The sequence below is a fragment of the Melanotaenia boesemani genome, chromosome 12, assembly GCF_017639745.1.
Source record: "Melanotaenia boesemani isolate fMelBoe1 chromosome 12, fMelBoe1.pri, whole genome shotgun sequence".
Taxonomy (NCBI): Eukaryota; Metazoa; Chordata; class Actinopteri; order Atheriniformes; family Melanotaeniidae; genus Melanotaenia; species Melanotaenia boesemani.
This window is the reverse complement of record NC_055693.1, coordinates 31,368,781-31,390,227: the sequence shown is the minus strand read 5'-3', so window position 1 is coordinate 31,390,227 and position 21,447 is coordinate 31,368,781. Positions and strand designations below refer to the sequence as shown.

Below are 21,447 nucleotides of genomic sequence, written 5' to 3'. Positions count from 1 at the left end.
TAGCAGAGTTGAGCTTCGTTAGCTGGTGAGAACTGCCACTTTTTCTGCTTTCCTCCCAACCCTCACTATTACAGATGTGTTCAGATACATGCAGTACTGAAATCAGTAAAACGGAGTCTCATCTAGTGCCCTCAAGATGTTGTAAAGAAAACACAGAGATTCCCACAGTGTAAGTTTACATCCTGCCTCTGTGCTCTTTTTCCAGATGTTTCCCCTCTTCATCCTCTTTTTGCATTTCCAGCTTTGAGAGAACTAGAGAATCCTCCACTAATCATATTTCTACACAACAAATTGTAGCATTAGCAGCAAGGTTAGCACCGTAGCAATATGTGAAACAATAGGTGGTTGAGGCCAACCAGTAAGGTTGCTGCTTTGAATGTATTGATTTAGGTCTGTATGAATCATCATAGAAAACATACTGAAACTGTGTGTTAACATATTCGGTCTAAAGCTAATGAAGGCAGTTCATTCCCACAATTATTGTTTGGCAGTATTGCCAAATAGTTCCAGACACTTAAAATAGGACAAACCTTTTAACAACAACCTCATCAGAACACTGATTAAATATTTAGCCTTCATTTTTAAAAAATACAGATTAATAGGAAAAATAGATCATTGTTTTAGGAGTAAAGATGCTCATTAAAGACATTTAGTTTCTTTCAGGCATTTTTAGTAGTGGGAAAAGCTTAAAAGTAGGGTGGGATTTAGGAGGGATTGTTAGACATTGTTGCATACATGAGACTGTGTGTGTGTGTGTGTGTGTGAACAAATTAAGAGTGGGCTCATCAGTGTGTGTGTGTATTTGCACATTTTTATGCACAAGAGTGCCTGTTTTGCCCATGTGTGCTAATGAGTGCTGGGCAGGAGATTATGTGTGCGTCTCTAAGGGAACAGAAGTCTGTTCCCAGGAGCTGCAGTGCCTGATCTGAGGGGGGTATGTGTACACCCTGACCCCAGCTTTCAGGGTCCCTGTTGCCTGTCTGAAACCATTTCCTTTCTTTGTGGCCTATTTTAGAGTCCAGAGTGTGACACGAATGTGAAGGACATAAGCAACATGTAGAAACAGAAAATAATATATCTCGCTCTGCCATTAAATCTGCAATCCTTCGCTCCCCACCCCCACGGCTCTCCTCGTCACCCATGTCTCCCAGTTGACTCCCCATCTACTCCAGCCCCCCTCCATACACCCAAACAATAAACAAACTGTGAGAGAAGCAGAGGCATTGCTAATGAACAGAAACAATTAAGGCCCACAAAAGGGAGCGTCCTACTATATTGCTCTGTATTGACATAGTATTTTGAGGTTAAATGATTTCTACTGAGGGCAAGAGGACTAAAATAGAAAAGCTTGTTGAGTAGATCCCCTTTTTGTTTGGCTTTGTAAGAAAACAAATGCGGGACTACCAGTCATTCCAGTGATACTGGGAATTAAGAAGTAAGTAAGTAATTTCAGCTTTAGTTATCCTCATGCCTCATGTTATGTAATCTACTCATAGAAATTAGAGCAAAAAAGTGTATACAACAGAAGTGGCATACCAGTGGATGCCAGAGTCCCCTCACCCCACCTTCCCAGTGTGACTGGTTAGGTTTTGGTATGTGAATGGGTCAAGTCTGTGAGGGTGGGAGAAGGCCCAGGACTTGTCACCAACACTGCTGAATGGAGACTTCGATGGAGACATTTAGCCTGTTTAACAGAAAAATGTAGGTGTGTGTGTGTGTGTGTGTGAGATCGCAGCTTAACAACCCAGTGACTTAAAGTGTAGGAACGCACACGAGGAACTTTTTTTTTAAGAATATTTGTGTATAAGCCCTACAGTAAGATTCACACCTGCTTTAGTATCTTTTTTTTACACAGCTAAAAACAAGTTTAACAAGAGCTAGAACAAGTTTAACAAATGGTATATTCACAAAATAAAAAAGAAAAGGAAATGTAAAAGCATGTGATGGACCACAGCCTCATCATCATGAACCTGATATGTTAAAAGGAAATACAGGAAAATGCAAGGTTTAGGCTGAATATTTGGGTAGCAATTAAACACACTGTAGTCTTCAGGGTATAACAAAAAAGTGGTGGTTGTTTACATATACAACACTAGACAGAACAAGTAAATAAATAAAATTTAATAAAGATAAAAACAGAACCTGATACCCAAGGTTCAACTGGTTCACTACTAGTTATTAATTGTTTAAGATAGCATCACATTGTTTCATATTGACAGTGTTGCAACAAGAGAAAGTGGGTACATTAAGGCACGCATTAAACACAAACTGAATTAGACAAGAAGACTTACGACTCCGTCTCTGTAAAGATGCATTTCAGTGCTCCATCAATGTCTCCACCTGCGTTCCCTCGGCCTGATTTCGATGGAGACATACATTAGCAGCAGCTGCACTGACTGAACCACTATCTATTATCAATCTCATGGGACTCGGACTTTGACATCCCATTAGTAACTCTATAAAGTATCTGGATACATAATCCTCCCTTCTACAATAACCACTACATACGGTCGTGTTTGCATTAGTGAAATCTCGTCACCTGCACAGTGAGCATTCAGGCAAGCGAGCAGGTACAAGCAAACTGTTGACTCCATCCTGAACAACGTGCAACATACAAACAAAATAATTAACATTCAGGAAACTTGCAATAAAACAATCTCTTAACCACAAAAAACTTACTGTCACCTGAACACAACAGAAATGGAGACCAGTCCCTCATGTCAGTTTTTAGTAACACCATTAGGATGGCTACTGTTTCCTCTAGATTTCTGCACTTTTATCCCATAAAATACGTTAAAGTGATTAGAATGATTTCAAACACACAAAATATCATTCACATAATTTATGAATAAAACACGTGTAACTTAAATTTTAAGTTCAGATGTGGGATTTATTGGCATAAAATGAGATCAGATTGCTATCTTCAAGATTCAAGAGTTTATTGTCATTTGCACAGTAAGGTAAGGAAACAAGTTTCCCCGAACAATGAAATTCTTACTTTACCGTCCACACTTAATGCCATAAAAGATTAAAAAAAAAAAAAAAAAAAAATTAAAACTAGAAAGTAGATAAAGATAAGATAAAAAAAACAAGTAAATAATCTATGTTCATAAATGTGCCGTTTGCTATATAAAATGTGCCACATTCAACAATGAATGATTAGCTGTGCAAAAATCTGTCATGAGGTAGATGGTAAGATGTATGTACAATATCTATTATAAGTAATAAGACACATAAAACAGTAAACATTACAGTAAGTGTGGTTGACAATAGAAACAGTCAGTGTGTGCAGGGTGCAGGCCGTTATCGTGGGACAGACTCCTATCAGCTGTGAAGGAGGCTGATGGGAAAGAAAGAGTTTCTGAGTCTGGTTGTCCCGCATTTCAGACTCCTGTCTCTCCTGCCTGAAGGGGAGGAGAGTGAACAGTCCATGTAGGGGGTGGTTGGGGTCTTTGATGATGGAGGCAGCTCTGCTGTGGACTCTGTGCTGGTAGATGCTTCACTGCTCTCTGCAGGGATTTGTGGTCCGTACCACACGGTGATGCAGCGGGTCAGGATGAACCCAACGATGCAGCTGTAACAGACTAATAATGAGAATAAAGGAAAATACTATAAATTGCGTCACAGCGTCTCTGTGATGGATTTCATAACTAATTTTACTGTCAGGGTCTTAAATGAGTTAGTGGAGAGTTAATGGAAAAAACTGCGTACTGCTATGGCAACATAGGCTGATTAAAATGTTACACCCCATGTTGCAGAGGTAATTTAATTTGGAATCTGAAAAATGTGTTTCTGCTTAAATCATTAGACCAAAATGGGGAAAAAACCCAAAACAAAACAAGTACAGTAATAAAGTATGCAGTATTTGTTAGTCTAATGTGTTTTCCTTTAATATTATTTATTTTACATATTAATTTATGTAAATGTATGCATATTATAAAAACAACATTGCTTGATGAGGAACAAATATCCCAAAACTGCTAATGATGCCATTGCATTCCAAAACGTCCAGTTCTGTAGACCTGATGGCTGTTGTGACTGGTATGTAATGCTTGTAGCGCTTTATTGTGTTAACTTCTTTTTATAATGATGGATAATTTCTAACCAGTTGGGTAGTGAAAGCAGGGAAGTCTGCGCATTTCCTCATTCCAGAAGTATCAATCATCATTCCTGACAGAGGGGAGTACCACTAAACCCACTTATCTCCCCTTTCCAGCCCTCCAAATCCATATCCAGATTCTGAACCCAGCAGGTGCCAGCCGAGGCTTTGGTATTGCGCCACCTTGGATAACACTATGTATATTTGCCAGACAGGGACCTCCACACCTCCTAAGAAAAGCTCTATTTCCAATATGGTGCTTCCCGCACAGCCATGGCCATTATTTTAGCCTAAGTAGATTAAGCTAATCCCGTTATGTTGTAGTAAGGCGTAGCAGGAAGATGGAATAACGGATCTGCAGTCCTGCTGTTGCCATGCGGCTCTAAAAAACAAACACTGAACCGTCACATGGAGTTCAATAAACAACAGGGGAAACCGAAATATGTTTAAATGAGACTATAAGTTTTAAAAAAATACAATTAGGCTATTTTGTAGAACTTCACCTCTAAGGCTTCAGAAAGATTCAGTCTCATTTGGAGTGAAGATAAGTTCTAATTAGCACAAAGTGGGCATGTTCACATAATTTAACACCATAAACAGAGTTAAAAATGTTGGAATGAAGTCAAAAGTAGCAGAGCTTTGCCTTAAAACAGCCTCCCAAAGCAGCAATGCTGCATCTGAAACTTCATGCTCTCATATGGGAAATTATGTTAAATTAAGCCAAGATACTCCAGCAGTGAGCACTGTTTTTAGACGTCAGTCCAGCTTGTGTCAGTCCCACTGTAAAATGTGCTTTGCTCATATTAGAATATTAACTGAATTCTGCATTGCTTGGAAATGAATGACTGTTTGCAAACAGCTGGAGAGATTACAGAGAGAAAAGTAGGAGAAAGACATGACGTGAACAGAGTCAAACAGAAAGGGTGCTCAGTCTCGTATGATTTGATTCTTAGTTCTACAGTGTGATTGCACACCCAAAGCTGCTTTTCCAACACGTTGCCTTTTAGGATTATGGAGGAGACAAAAAGGGGGTTCATTAGTGGTTATAAGGTTACTGTGGTCAGTACTCTGGGAATTCTTCCACAGAGGGAAATGCTCGATCTTTCTTACCATGCTTGATCATACTATTGGTCCTCCCATATGAAAATTCCTTTGTAAAGCTCCTCAATATGTCAACCATATGGCCACTTAAAGCCCTGACCAGCATGCACATACACTTAATGGAAGCCTCATGGCTGCATGCCATGCCAGTGAGCGCTTCCTGCCTTGAAAATGCATCCAGTTTCTCTCTTTTATCTCTGTACTAAACATACGTACATTTAAGGTATTTAGGCACACGTCAGAGAGGAAAACGAGGCACATACACACATGTAGACATCAACAGAAACATATGGAAACCTTCATTTACTCTTCTGTGCATTTGGTTATTACATTATAAGAAATTTAATAGCATGTAGAAAATCAGAAGATACAAGTAGTTATTTAATAGATACTTCATATAGTCTATATTAAGTAAATATTACAAAATATTTCTAATACCAATAGGGTTTTTTTTTTTCTTACTCTGTGTCTTATCAATGTTGACTGTTATCTCAATAATCAATCTAAGGCCTCCTGTTCAGCTGTCAAGGTTAAAGTCAAGGTTCAGTGAAAGGGTCTCGTGGGATAGATTTTGCTGGAGTCTGGTGCAAATATCAACATGTCTTACCGTTTTCTGCCACGTGGGGGCAGTCTCATATATATGGAGCAACCTGAGGCGTGGGCTGCTCTTGCTAGAGTTGATGCTGTTGATCCATTTGCTCTGCCCTGCTGCAGAAGTACAGAAGTCATAGTGGTGATACAGGTAGTTTTTAGGGTGAATTAAAGTTTTAAAACTGTTATTGCTGCTTCTTGTGTTTGTGTTTCCCTACTGGTTCAAGCTAACTTTCAGCTCTCTTTAAGTCCTCATCGAGGGCTATCTGTTGTTAGCATATCAGACAAGTTCTGCATGGTATACCGGTTCATACCAAAGACAGTTTTTTTTGTTTTTATGTTATGAATTTGTTTTATAATGAAGGACTGGTTTAGCACGCACACACACGCACACAAAACGGTGAACGCCGATGAAACCAAAGTTAAGGCAACTGTCAACATATAGCCTCCATTGTGGTGTTCTTCTCAGGCAATTTTCTTTAATGAACTGTTGCAGGAAATATCATGGTTACCAGGATCAACATGAACTACTCCGCTACAGTAGCTCCACTATCTCACTGACCTCCCTAAACCACAGTACATAGATGAAAATTCATTGGGTGCTCAAGGTGTGGCCTAAGTAGCTTATTTATTTTTGACTGAGTGTGTATGTTTCAAAATATGGTTGTATAGCAGATTTTCCGTAATTTTGGGACCTGTTTCAAAAGTTAGCAATTTAGCAAAATGCTAATTTCCATCAGAAGTTCAATATATAAAAAACAAGAAACACACAGTTGATCATGGATAGACTAGTCTCAGCCAGTCTACTGCAGGAAGTCTTCTCTCAGTCTGTGGAAAAGCAAACACCCAGTCATGCAGGGAAAAATACAGTCAATTACAGAGACATGGGTGTAATTTAAAAAAAGATATATGATTTTGGTCATACCACCCAGTACTAGCATTTCAGTGGACTGATTACAACCCCATCTGTGTCAGCTAAATGCCCATAATCCTTCATTCTGCACTGGACAAGTGCAACACAGATGGACAGTACAGTTTTGTGTTGCCATAAATCCCACTGGAGTTTCTCCGCCTCCTTTTTCCTAGATAACATCATTATTTGTGTGGGTTTGTCCTTTGATTTAGTTGATCAAATATTTGTTCTTATCTGCTTAAAACTTTAGTGTCTGATGCAAAGTGCATGAGCCATGATCTTACAGGTGATGTCATCTCCCCAGATAACATGATAGTGTTTCATTAATTGGTTAACGAATGCCGTCAGGGTTAATGAGCTAACTCCGTCCCTAACCTTTTTACAGTTTAATCACTACAATCTAAACATTTGTTAAGCTTGTATGGATTAAATGGGGATTGAGTAGGCCATTATTCCCACTGAGCTGAACCCTCAAGGCAAAAACTGGGACCAGCTGAGCAAACACAGCACATAAATGCCGCAACTTCTCCTGGTGATTGGACCTTTGGGGTGGTGTTATGAAAACATCATGCAGGTTTCTTGTAAAAACACTGCAGGAAACAGTCATCCTTCTAAAATCAGATTTTTAGTGTTTGCTCTCTACCTTTGCTAAAGACAAGAAACAGAGCAGGTCGGAAACATACCAAGAGGTGATAGGGTGGAAGATGGGCTGCAGATGGGCATGCAATGATGTTAAATAGACACGGCGGGCATTGGTTCGGTCTCACCAAAGAGGTGAATGAAACACCTGTAAGTAGGAGAAATATTTGGTCTGTGATTATCTGGTTAATGAATAACCCAGACTTATCAGGAAGTTTAGTAACTTTGTCTAGCACTGCATCCATGTGACATGACAGGATCACAGAACCACAGAACCACGAAGAAAAAATGTTTCGCCTCACTCGTGTTTAAGTGTCTGACCTTTATCATGTACTCTGTCATGTGTAAAACTGGAGTGTTGTGATATGTCAGTGTTGATAATAATCATGACACACATGATAATATTGAGATTTGATATCACCCAATACATTTCTAGTTTCTCACCTGCTATTATGATTGACATTTAACTACTAAATGAAGAGACAAAAAAAAAATAAAATAAAATAAAGTCACAGTCTCACTGCAGTCTCCCAATAACGGTGTTTTGATAATATTATCACCATGAATCATTTGTGTTAGAATCAGTTATTGTGGCAGCCCTTCATGTAAACCTAGTTTCATCAATAAATTTGAGCCCCAACTGTGTTATTGATTTATAACCCAATTTTTGCACAAGTGAGAACCAGTCAGAGTAATAAAGGAACAGTGGAAAGTCTTTTGTTGGATGGATGTTGAACTGAAGTCTCAAACATGGGAGGACTTCTGGGTTGCCCTTCCAACCATCAGTCATGATCTTGATCATGCACATCATGGTGAATGTCAAAGGGTTACGTTGTCCATAGCAACATAGGGCTGTGCAAAGTAGGGAGATGTTAGATACTGACTTCACATAGTGATATGCAAGCTGTGTATCAGGGCTTTTTTAAAAAAATGTTTGTATTTTTATAAAGACGCATGCTTAAGTGCTTATGATTTGTTCTTAATGTTCTATGACAGGTTGCCTCTGAGATTTGTATAAGCAGAACGCTTGTGATTTACTACGTTTCCATATGGCATAATCATTGAAATAAACTGGCCTGGAAGAACATATTTTATTAAAGTTCACAGCAGTTTAATCTTTGTCTCTTGATGTTTTCCTACCGGCAGCCAGAGGAGTTGGAGGTTCTTCATTCCCATACGTTCCGGGTGAAGACTTTCAAGAAGGCCAAGCACTGCAGTGTGTGTAAACAGAGCATCATCCAAGACGGACTCATCTGCCGAGGTGAGTGAGATCAGTAATCACTGGTGGTCCTGGCCAAGCAGTGACTTAAGTAGTCTTGTTTCTGCTGACATCTGGTGGTTTAACCTCTCACCCTGCTACAGAGACAGGCAGACATGCGGGGGGTGGCTGCAGGCTCTTCTCAGAACCTTTAACAGAGATGTAAAACAGACTCAAAACTTGAGGTCTTCAGTACTTGTACAAACTATTTTAACAACCAGCTGTCACAGTGAGTTCACTTCACTAAATCATCAGTTTCTCTAACTGGTGTGGAGCTCCTAAAAACTGACAAGACAAGCTTTATATGTTTCTCAGTACAACACTGTAACAAAAAGAAAAAAAGTGATATACACTCACTTTATAACACCTGTTTAACTACATGTTAACACAAATATCTAATCAACCAATCACACAGCAGCAAAAAACTAGACTACTAACTAGATGAGATACTAGGATTTTCACACTAAACCGCTCCAAAGTTTGCAGAGAATGTTAAAAAAAGAGAAATTATCCAATGTGCAGCAGTTATCTGCACCAAAATGACGGTGATAGCTTCTTCCAGCAGGATAATACAACACGTGATGCCTGGTTTAACCACCACAGCCTACCTGAGTATTGTTGCTGACCATGTCCATCCCTTTATGACCACAGTGGAGCATCTTCTGATGCTACTTCCAGCAGGATAATGCACCATGTCACAAAGCTCAGATCATCTCCAGCTGCTTTCTAGAACATGACGATGAGTTCACTGGACTCCAACGGCCTCCACAGCCACCAGATCTCAGTCCAGTAGAGCAGCTTTGGGATGTGGTGGAACGGGAGATTCTCATCATGGATGCAGCCGACAAACCTGCAGCAACTGTGTGATGCTGTCATGTCAATATGGAGAAAACCTCTGAGGAAGGTTTCCAATACCTTGTTCCATCTATCACACCAAGAATTAAAGCAGTTCTGGAGAAAAAAGGGGGTTCAACCAGGTACTAGCATGGTGAACCTGATGAAGTGGCCGTTGTGTGCAGGTATTAACCTGAATCTTACACTGCAAATATAAACTGCTGATGTTAATTAGAATAGGTGTTCATTATGGTTCATTTACTGGTATAATAACTTTATTTCCAGTTTATTATAAACCTGCTTTCAATGTTTTGTCAAGATATAACCTGTAGATTTATCCAAACATTTAACACCAACGTTACTGCCAGTGCCATGGTTGGTCATAACTGGTCATAACTGGTCTACATTCAAGGCAAGTTTATTTGCATAACACATTTCATGTACAAGACAATTCAATGTACTTTACATAACATGTTAAAAGCATTACAGATGGTGCAAAGAAAGTATTTAAACATAGTAAAAGGCAGCAAATAATAATTAATATAAAAAATTAAATTAAAATGATTAAAAACAAGATAAGTCCAAAGTTCTCGTGTAGATTTCATGTGTAGACACATAAGAGAAGAAAAGTTTTTAACCTGGATTTAAAAATGTCTACATTTGGGGAAAGTTTAATCTCCACTGGCAGTTTGTTCCACTTGTTTGCAGCATAACAGCTAAATGCTGCTTCTCCATGTTTAGTCTGGACTCTGGTCTGGACTAGTTGACCAGCGTCTTTGGATCTAAGAGCTCTGCTAGGTTTATATATGAACATATCATAGATGTATTCTGGCCCTAAACCATTCTGGGATTTGTAAACAATCAGAAGGGTTTTAAAATCTATTCTGTTACTGACTGGAAACCAGTATAAACTGGAAACCAGTGTCAAGATTTTAAAAAGATGTGATGTGTTCAGATCTCTTAGTCCTGGTTAAAACTCTAGCAGCAGCATTTTGGATGAGCTGCAGATGTTTAATGCTCTTTTTAAAAAGTCCTGTTAAAAGACCATTACAGTAATCCAGCCTACTGGAGATTAATGCATGGATGAGTTTCTCTTGGTCTTTCTGGGAGACTAAACTTTTAATTCTGTTGATGTTTCTGAGCTGGTAAAAAGCTTCTTAGTGAAGCTTTGATGTGGCTGCTGAAAGTCAGGTCTGAGTCTATCAACACTCCAAGGTTACGAACTTGGTTGGTGATTTTAAGAGCCCAAGTCTCCAGATGTTTACCAATGCTGACCCACTTCTCTTTGATACTAAACAGAATAAACAGTTTAGTCTTCATTTAATTGTAGAAAATTCTCTCTCATCCAGGTGTTTATTTGTTTCAGACACTGACACTGTAGGTCTTATTGGGTTGCAGTCATCTGGTGACAGAGACACATAAATTTGTGTATCATCTGCATAACTGTGATAATTAATGTTAAAGTTCTGCATTTTTGACCCAAAGGGAGCAAGCACAAGCTGAACAGAAGAAGTCCAAGAACTGGCCCAAGAAAGTAATTAACACAGCATTTTCTCTTATTTGATTTGAGTGTTGCAGACTTTATGTGGTTGATTCTATACTTTCTGCACTGCTCCTATTGGTGTGGCAATGTAAAGCAGCTGCAGTCAGATTCTTCAATGCAAAAATCTGCCTTAAATCCTTTGATTTATTATTGTTTTGTAGCTGGCTGGTTGGTTATAGTCTCTGGTTAAAAGATTTTTAACCTTGTGTTATTCTTGTGATGGGACAACTTTCTGGGCCACATGCTCAAACTCAAAACCAATCCGTGGATGGTTAAGTTTAATTGAAGCACTTAAATCTGAACCATTACTGGTCACTTTAAAAAATGAAACTGGTGATGGAAGTCGACTGATAATCTTTATTCTTTGATCACTTGCATTTTCTTGGCTATGGCTGAGATGTGCAAAGGGGTTTGATGACACCGCTGGGACAATGAAAGCAATATCTGTTACAACATCCATCAGTGGTCTGAATGAGAGGTCATCCAAGGCTACCTGAGGTCAGCTTCGTGTCAGGGCTTAGTCAGTTAAGTGACAGAAGGGGGCAAAAGAAGCTCCCGGGAGGCTAAAGGTTAACAGCTTCTCAATTTCCTTAATGGTGTTTATTGAAGAGGCTTTGTGGTTGACTGCTGAGTGATTTGCATACTCTGGTAAATGCAACTGTTGTTGATAGAAGAAGTAAAATGTTTATTTGAAAATGTAAGTTTGAAGGTGTCTGTTGTAATTAAATGTCCCATTAGAGCCCAACCTCAGTAGGATCCGAGTGTCGAGCAGCTTTTAGTTTGTTTTTATTGTTTCTTATAAGCCTGTACAGATGGACTGCATGTGAGTACAATGGAAATTTCATTTTAAATATCAAACAATTGCAGGAAATCAATTGGGATTCAGAAATAGACTTTAACATTGTCACCATTTTCTGAACAGTTGTAATGCCGTGAACCTTTTTTTCCATCTGGTGCTCCAAACAGTTTAAAAAGAAAATGTGAGAATGTGTGACCTCGGCCATCTCAGCACATCATGATGTGGTGGAAATGTCTGTTTTCAGACAGATAACATCAAATGAAACCTTTCGGAAATAGCTGGAAGTGTGGTTTGGCACACCAGTGGGGAATATGTAACTTGCAGGTTTATAAACCTGACATGGGCTGAGTACATAGTTTAGAAAATGGACCAGTGATCTCTGTGTTTGCATTTTTGGCCCCCGAAAAGCCTTTTTGATGGATTCTGATCCTATACAAATGTTAGAAAAGAAATAAACTGGCAATAATGTTTTTAACAAATGTTATAACAAATCTGAAATAAACACGTAATTCTTCGAATATCAACCCCCTTCTTTAACACATGCACACCCTATCTCCCAACCCAAATACCCATCTCTCTCTCACACACACAGACACACACACGTCAATGTGGACCTTTGAATTCCATTTGTAGCTCGCCAATGCTAGTTGTGTTCCCCTGCTTCACAGCATCTTGATGCAAGGTTTAGCCGTCAAAATCACAAGTAGAGTTACTTTAGACAATCAATAATAATTCTCTTTTCTTCAGCTTCTCCTGATCTGCCTCGTGATAGGACATTTTACTCAACTTTTAAAGACAGTTCAGGCTGATCAGGAAAGGAAGAAGATACAAAAAGTATCCTTTGCCATCCAGATGTAGTTGGCGTGTTATTATGCATAATAAAAACAGGCCATTGTATTAATCTTTCCTTTTTTTGTACAAATCGGCTCTGATTCTAAATCAAGCCCACTACCAATTTGTAGTATGCTTTTCATAGATAAAAATGACTTATAAAATTAGAGATGCACGATACACTTTTTGGGGGTTCCAATCCGAATCTGATATCTGAATTTGTATATCTGCCCGTACCAATATTTTCCAGCATCAAATCAGTTAACATCAACATGATTATGAACATTATTGCTGTGGTTGTTATTGTGTAAGGTTTCATTAAACTGTAGTAAACCACACTTCTTAAAAAGAGTGCAGCTGATGAAGAAAATTAATCCAATTTAAATGTTTTCGCTAATAACTTTTTAAGAAAATAATCAAATCAAACACAATGTTTGAAGCTGCTTCATATTCAGAACAAAGGTAGTTAAAATTTAGCAGTAACAGCTGCTTTTTAAATATTTAAGCTCCAAGATAATGTGTTGAAAGGGAAGCAGGATGTATGTGGATAATCTGGGAACACTAGATAATCTGACAGCGTTGCAGACAGATTGTGGTCTGCAGTATTGACACAGAGGGCTCGTTTCTGCTGACAAAGACTTCTGATCGTACGTAGAAGCTGCTGTTAAATCTGACTGTAAAACCTTCATGGAGCCATTTAGCAAGAACTTTATTTCAGTTTGAACTTTATTTCAGTTTGAACTTTATTTCAGTTTTGAAGATCCTGCATCAAGCTGGATTTATACTTGCACGGCACCTGCGTAAGGCTCGTTACACCGTCCCCACTACAAGCTGAATGCAGGTCCGTAAAGGCTTGACACGCACCTCTGTGCAAGAGCACATTTCACCAGCGTCAGCTATGCCAGCCCTACCGTACGCTGAGTGCATGATGCTGCAGGATTACAGCATTTTAGCTAGTTGACTTTTTCCTTTTCCTTGACAGATTCAAACTGATTGACCAGAAAGATGAATTGGATGAAACTGAATCCCTTCAGTTCTCACCTTGTGTGCTGGAAATTTACAGCTCTGTTGGAACACTGCAGGAGTGTCTATTTCTTCTTAGCTTATCAGTGTTGTGAATCCAGCAGCCTGAAAACCTTGACTTACACACATTTCAAGTTGCCATCTTGCGTTGTTTTTCCAGACTAAAATATATCCAAATTAGTGACATGCTAACGTAGCAAAAGCAACTCATAGGTGCAGGTGTTCGGTAACGCTGCGTCTAAAGTGCAAACTAAGTAAGGAAATAAAATCATTTAGAATTCAATAGAATTATAAGTTGTAATGGATACAGTACATTAAAATCAGCCTAATATCCTATCCATGAATCACATCCATATTTGAGCCCGATACCGATATTGGATCGGATCAGTCCCAACTTTATACAAAATCATTTTCTCTGTACTTGAAATGGTGAGTCCAGATGTTGTTGTTTAAAGCAATCATTTTCTGAATAATACAGGAATCTGTGCATGTCCGCCTGTTTCTTCCTTTGTCACTGACCTCAAAACCACTTATTCAGTCAATGTCAAACTTTTCATGTTTTTGAGGACCTGAATAATTAAAGTGTCAAGTTTAGAGACGTCTCAATAAGGGACAGTCCTTTGTGAAGGTAGGTTGTTATAAAAATATGTCTCGCTGTCCCATACTTAGAAGAAAAATCTATTAATTCAGGTTTTGAATGGTTTCTTTTGGCTCCTGCTGTCAGTTTGTTATGGTTAAATGATCTTCAGTTGTGTGTGCCGACAGTCAGTTAAGTGTTCTCATAAACTGCTGCAGGACGGCACCTGGGACCATCATCTGTAAGAAGTGATTTATAGGCGAAGTAAACCATCATGACAAGACCGCTCTGAGCTGTATGCTGATTTAATTTACTTCAGTATAATTCCCCTTCTCCTAGTTGTATCTGGGTTTGTTCATTTGTATGGGCAAATGCACTGTGTGTGTGTGTGTGTGTGTGTGTGTGTGTGGTTTTGACAGATTTATGAGGACAGCAGACATCTGTTATGTGTGCTGTGCTAGTTTTATCTTTCTTTGTTTTATGATTAATTTTGCCAAATAATGCATCTAGAAAAATGGAGTGCAGGGTCAAATTGTAGATAGAATGAGAGTAGTGGCTCTCTGGTTATTTTATGTAAGACAGTATTTTAGAAAAGAAAATGCTTAATAAATTAGTTTCATTTAAATTGCAGGGATTTCTGGAAGTCTTCCTGAGTCCATGCAGTGATTTCCAGTATAGAATCATGTTCGTTATTAATGCAGTGCTGCCTGAGGACCCCAAGATCACCTGTATTAGTTTTACACTCAGCCGTGTCCCATGCACACAGGGATTCCTCCTGATTCTCTGAATCTTTTGATGATATTATACACTGTAGTGGGATTGTCAGTGTTTTCAATTTTTACACTGAGGAACATTTTTCCAAAATTTTTTTTCACAATTTTTAGACCCAGTTTGTCTCAGATTGGTGAACCTCTGTCCATGATAACATCTGAGAGACTCTGCCTCTCTGAAATGCTCTTTACATTCCTCATACACAGTCATGTTACTGACCTGTTGCTAATTAACCTAATTAGCTGTCAACTGCTCTTCCAGTTGTTCTTGATTTGTATCCGCTACTTTTCCAGCCTTTTGTTGTTTCAACTTTTTAAAGACATGCCGCTGCCATCAGATTCACAATGAGCTCATGTTTTCCATCAGATGATAAAATGTCACAGTTTCAGCATGTGATCTTCTTTATGTTCTATTGTGAAAACATTATGGGGTTGAAGAAATTTGAAACATTTTCAGATTATACAGGTGAAATGCTGACAAAACGAATACTAAACCTGGGCATGATAAACAGCTTTTATTTGTTATTTAAAGGGAAATCGTAAGTATTCAAATATGGCCAACAGACATCTGAGGGTTAAAGAAACAGTAAATAAATATGAAAGTTTTAACATAGTTGTAAAGTTTGCTGTTCTTACGGTAACTTAAGTTTTATCTCATTTGTGTGATCTGTTCTCCTGCCTGTTACCCAGAAATCAATATCAACAAGACATTTTGTCTTAAATTGGGAAATGAAACCAGGCTATAAGCATTCAGTCGTATTTCTACAGTACCAGACCAGCTTCTCCCTGTTTCCTGTCTTTCTGCAGAGCAAAGCCGACAGTTATTATGACTGTCTGTCAAAAGTGAGTAATCTGATTACTTAAAAATGTTGCAAACGGTGGGCCACATGGAAGCCTGGTGCGGTTCATTCCCTCCATCCTACGCGACCTCTGCTGCTGCTCCTGTTTACCAACATTCTCCAGTCACATGGTCCCGTAATGACAGGAAAACTTGGACTTCCTCTCTCTTTTCAGCCGTTGCCTGGATACAGGGTGTTAGTTACTCTGACAAAAGCATGTTGACGCAGGTTGGGGCAGCAGTTTTCCACTTAAGAAAAAAAAAAAAAGGCTCTTTTTATGTGGTGGGGTATTTTTGGAGAATAGGCCTCCTGAGGCCAGGAACTGGCTTTTATATTCACCCTCCTGTCGTGTGGTTTGTGTACAGTGGCAGGACAATAGGGAGCATAGAGCACAGTTTAGTCCTTAAAAGGTAAAGCAAAAGGTTAACAACGCTTGAAACATGTAATACTGTATGAAGTAATGGCATATTTTTTAATTGTTTTGATTAACAGGTTATCTGAAGTCAATCCTGCTTCTCACAGAGGCCTCATTTAGCCTCCCCAGAGCACACAAACCCCTTCCAAGGAAAACATCACCCATTACAAGGCTGTTCCTTTGTCCTCTTCAAAGACAGGCTGGAGATGCACTCCAGCAGCAGGTGTGTGAGTGACTGAGGGAGAGTGAAGGTTATCGCAGCTCTGCTCTTGGCTGCTTAGCTCATGCAGCTGGCATGCAGCGAATCCTGATGAGGGTGAAAACACACACACTTAGTCAGGACTGGCTGCATATAGAGCTTTAATATCGAGGGCTGATGCTAAGACATTCTTAGAGCATGAAAACATTTGTTATAGCAGCCAGTAAAAATAGCCTGATAAAGTTTGTATCACACATGCAGAGGCACAAAAACATATGGATGTACAAAAGTCAGGATGGAGAGCAGATGGGTAATGATGGACCAATCTGATTATATTAACTCTTAAAGCCCCACTAGATAATCAGCAGCCCTGAGTGCTGTCGTTTATATTGTCAATAGTTTCTCCGAAACAGTGGTGTGTAACTGTGTGGGGTAAATTGTGATGATAGCTTACCCTTTAGGTGATCTACAGAGGTTTTCCAGACATTTATGTCCTATCCAGGAGGTTTATAATCTAGCCACAAAATGTAGCTTTACTCAAAGACTTAATATGGTAAATCCACAATGAGTAATCCATGATAACATCATTATTTATCACATTTTTTTATCATAAAAAAAGTTGCTATCATTATTATGTTGCTAGGAGACCTTTATTTAGACCCAGAAATGATGAAAATGTCTCTTCCTGTCAAACCTTTGACCAATCAGAAAGCTTAAATTGATGGGAATGTCCAATCAGAAGGAGCCAAAGATCAACAAATGTGCAGAAATTTGAGAAAAGAAGAAAAATTATGCTCCTCTATGGGTGGAATAAAGCCAAGAAAAGCTTTTGGAGCCAAAAAGAAGCTGATTTGGAGTGTGGATAGTTATTATAGATAACTTTAACAAAACAAACAAACAAAAAAAAAAAAGCTGAAGGTAAGTGTAAGTGTTTTAATGCCAATAATTTTTCTCCTGAAAGCCAAGACTTGAGAGAACGATGTGCAGATGAGAAAAGGCTTGGTCACTTTTGATCTGTGTTATACCTACAAACTTCTGTTAGTAATAAATCTGCTTTCTTGTTTTGGTTGGTCTTTATGCTGCTATATCTATTCATACATTCATTTTACATCATGTCAGGCTCATAATCAAACAGCAGAGGCTGTCCTTGTGTTGACTGTGTTTAAAAGGGCTGTTTCTACATGCATTTACATAAAGGACATGACCAAAGATGGCAAAGATGGCTTGGAGTTTTAATTACAAACTTCCTAAACTGACTAGATTATGACCACACATGAATGAGAGTATGTGCTCACAAAAATCTGCAATCACTGAGAAGCCAGGTCAGGTATTGGGATGAGTGTTAGTTAATTACAAGGACCACAGTCACCCTTTTGATGAAGCTCCAGGGTAGTAAATGAAGCACTGGATCCCCCTACTGGATGAATTAAAAATCACAGCCTGTGACCTGCTCAGTGTTGGTTGACCAATAGGTGAAGATCAAGGACACGCCTTAGAAGGCCGCCCCCTCATTTACATAATGAGGCAGAAATCCCCCTCATTTACATAATGAGGTAGAAATCCCCCTCATTTACATAATGAGGCAGAAATCCCCCTCATTTACATAATGAGGCAGAAATCCATACAGAAGTATAAAAAGGAGACAGAAATAAATATGCTTGGAAAAATAAATAGAGGAAGAAAATACAATTTTGGAAATAATGAGGATGTAAAAATGACAGAATAAAAAAGTGTTAATAAATAATTAAAGAAACGTTAGATGATAAAATAAGGAAATCAATAACTTTGGGGATAAGAAAATGTAAAAGGTAAATAATATGGAAATAAATACAGGCATAAAAATAAAGGAAGGAAAAAAATCACCAAATCAATAAATAAATTTAACTGAGGATGATGGAAAAGTAAAGAAATAGGAAAATCAACACAAAGTTAAATGAAAACAATTGAAAATGACAAAAGAAATATAAATTTGAGTCATGTTTTATAGGTTTCTTAATGAAAAAAATACCTTAATTTTCTTGCATGATTTATTGCCACATCAATTTATTTATTGAGCCATTTTTATACTTTTGTATTTTTTTTTTTTCATTTTGGTGTTTTGGGTCATCCATAATACTGATGATTAGATGCCATTTTTCACAAGCTGATTGGAGGCATGATGTGCAGTCAAAATACAGCAGGGACGTGGTATACAGTATAGAAGGCGCCCTCCTCTTCTGTGGGTTGCATCTCATTTAACTCTCAGGCGGTCTAAGGTCTTGCTTGCGTGTGATCAGCTCATTTTTGCTTTTCAAAGCTCCAAAACAAAACAGCACACAAGGTCACCTGGAGTGTTGCTGTCAACTCCAAACTGCAGATTTTAAACTCTTGTCAAGTTTTTATTTTTGTTGGACGTTAAAAACCAGAGATGTGATGGTTAGTAGTAAATATTTATTGCATCTGAGCTTAAAAGTAGGATGCGGTGGACTAGTGTTGCATTTCTTTTTATATATTTGTCACATTTTATAATTTCACCACAGAAAAGTCACAGAAACAGCTTTTCCTTTGCAAAATATTTTTATTTGGATTTTATCATTTTTGTGCATTTTTGGACAAAAAAGAAGACTAGATGGTGTACGATTTTTGTATCTGATGATAACCATATATTAAAAGATTAAGATTTACATATTTTTTTTTTTTAAAGTTTTTTTTTCTTTTTATTGCCTTCACAGCTGCAGGAAATTGAGAAGGATGATAGGAGGAGTGGCAGGCGATAAGTGACCCAGGGCTAGAGTGAAAGTGGGGCTTCCTGGGAACTGCCCACATTTACTCTGCTGGTATTTTGGATATGTTATGCCTGATTTTATTTTAAGAACAAAACAAATTTGTATTGCATCTCATGGTTTTCCTGCACAGATGAAGAACTCTGAAGCTAATTTTCACCAGTTTTATGTGGCAGATGGTACTTAACAAATGCATCTTATTAATTTGCTGCTGTGTCACGTTATTATATTTTGAGTTATGAGACAGGATTGGAAAAAGTTAAGCAAGGATTTTGTAAAATGTTCTACAGACTCAGTGATGTCCACAACCACCAGATGGCAGCAGAGTCTCTTGTTTCTCACCTCCGTCCATCTGTACAAACAGCTCCTGACATTTCTCTGGGTAAATTTCCGCTAAGCGCAGTCCTGAGCTGGTGCAGATTGTTTAATCCACATTTGTCAGCATTTTGAGTGAATGAGAATGTGTGTGTGTTTGTAGCTGTACACGGTATCAGGGGAAACAGCTGCTTCAACAAAACAAAGTGAGACTAATACCCAGACTGAAACACAAAATCAGACAGAAACTAAACAAACAGAAGTCATGTTTTGTCAAGAAGAAGCAAACAGATGACGCACGTCTGAGTACACAACACGATTCCATGAGAATTCCCTCTCAGTACTCCCTTCTAATGCTTTTTTGGGGTCCTTTCATGTTAGGAAAGCTCCAGCAGATTGATGAAGGTGGGGTTTCACCCACAGAAACCCAACCCAGGCGGGGATTTAAGCCGGGGAAAACATGTGGGCCGATGACACCCCTGTATGACTCAAACGGTGGATAGGAACGACTGAGTGTTGATATTTGCTAACATTAATACCTCCACACACAGAAACTGCAGCAAGTGCACAGGAAGACATGGAAAAGTATTGGGCAAAGTGCAGTGACGTGAAGTAATGTTTTCTTTGCATTTTCTCTAACATAATGTCAACACATTATGGATCAGGATTCAGAGGCGAAATGGTGAAATGAACCACATATTTTCAGCTGTGTAGAGCAGCAGAGCAGCTGTTCAGTCATTTCTGATCCTGTAATTGTTACCTGTCACATTAGTTGATGCATTAATCTGCAAACACCACAGTGACTGCCTTCTCTCCTGATGCAACCTGAAGCATCAGTGTCTGCGAGATTTGTAAAAAAAAAAAAAAAAAACACAAACAAAAAACAAAGCTATGGGGGCTGAAAATCACAGATTTGATGATGATACATAGATTCAGTGGAAAATGATTCAATGTTTGTCATTATCACAAATTCTGCTGTGATATAATTTCAGTTAGGATCCACTGATCGATACGAGATGATATCACATCCTGATTTAACACAACCTCTTCCATTCATCTCAAATCACAAAAAGCAACTTAAATATAAAATTATAATTTTGTTCCTGTCTAACTGTCTTGCGCCACCTCATTTCTTTATTTTAAGAAAAAGAAAACTTTGAAAAACCTTCAGGTCTTGAGGACATACCAGTCAATCCTTGTGGAATCTGCACATCCTTACGATTTTATCCAATCGCAGCAATTTTAGTGCAACTTTTACAAATTGTAGCGCTCCTGCTGGTTACTTCACACATCTTCACCTTCTGTTTTTCTGATTTGGACATACAGACGTGTGCAAGAGAAATGTGTCTCATCTTCCATCTAAAATCGCTACCAGGAGCCATGCATGACACTTTCCCAGAGATCTAGGAAAACCAACACAACTTCTGCTGCAACTTTTCACAAAAGCTGCTGCAAAATCAGCAACTTTAATCACAACAAAATGCAGCAAACCCCAGAAGAGACCGGTGTATAGGAGATCTCTGCAACATCCTGCAGAAATACGAAAGGAGCAACAAGGACACCATCTTAAGCAATGTGACATGACACAACTCAGTCAAGGTCTCAGTGTCTATAGTACACCATGATGTGAGAGCGGCTTTAAAACATTCCACGAAAGTCTGGCTACTTGGAAGCAAAATAGAGGAAATTAAAAGCACAGTTTGCTTAAGATGTTGGCACAGTCCTGTATGTTAATATACTTGAGGAGTTGATATGTGTCTGTACATGAGAGTGACGCACTATGTGTTTGTATATGCACGTGTTGGTGCTCACATGTCCAGCCTTGTGCATGAGGGGAGAAAGAAAGAGAGATGGAGCGAGAAAGAGAGTGAGAGTGTGGAAGAGGAGGAAGGGGAAATTGTCCAGCCCCTACCCTCTGATTGTATTCAATAATCTAAGG

The 21,447-nt window shown here is 38.7% G+C and overlaps 1 protein-coding gene across 4 annotated transcripts in view; it reads left to right on the top strand.

The window, feature by feature from the left end:
- The window catches only part of tns1b (tensin 1b), a 213,691-nt gene that overhangs the window by 63,329 nt on the left and 128,915 nt on the right, over positions 1-21,447 (top strand). For all 4 annotated transcript variants that reach the window (XM_042001198.1, XM_042001201.1, XM_042001200.1 and 1 more), the window contains exon 2: positions 8,490-8,604. In XM_042001198.1, coding sequence (XP_041857132.1) covers positions 8,490-8,604 — 115 coding nt within the window. The remainder of the gene's footprint in view (positions 1-8,489; positions 8,605-21,447) is intronic.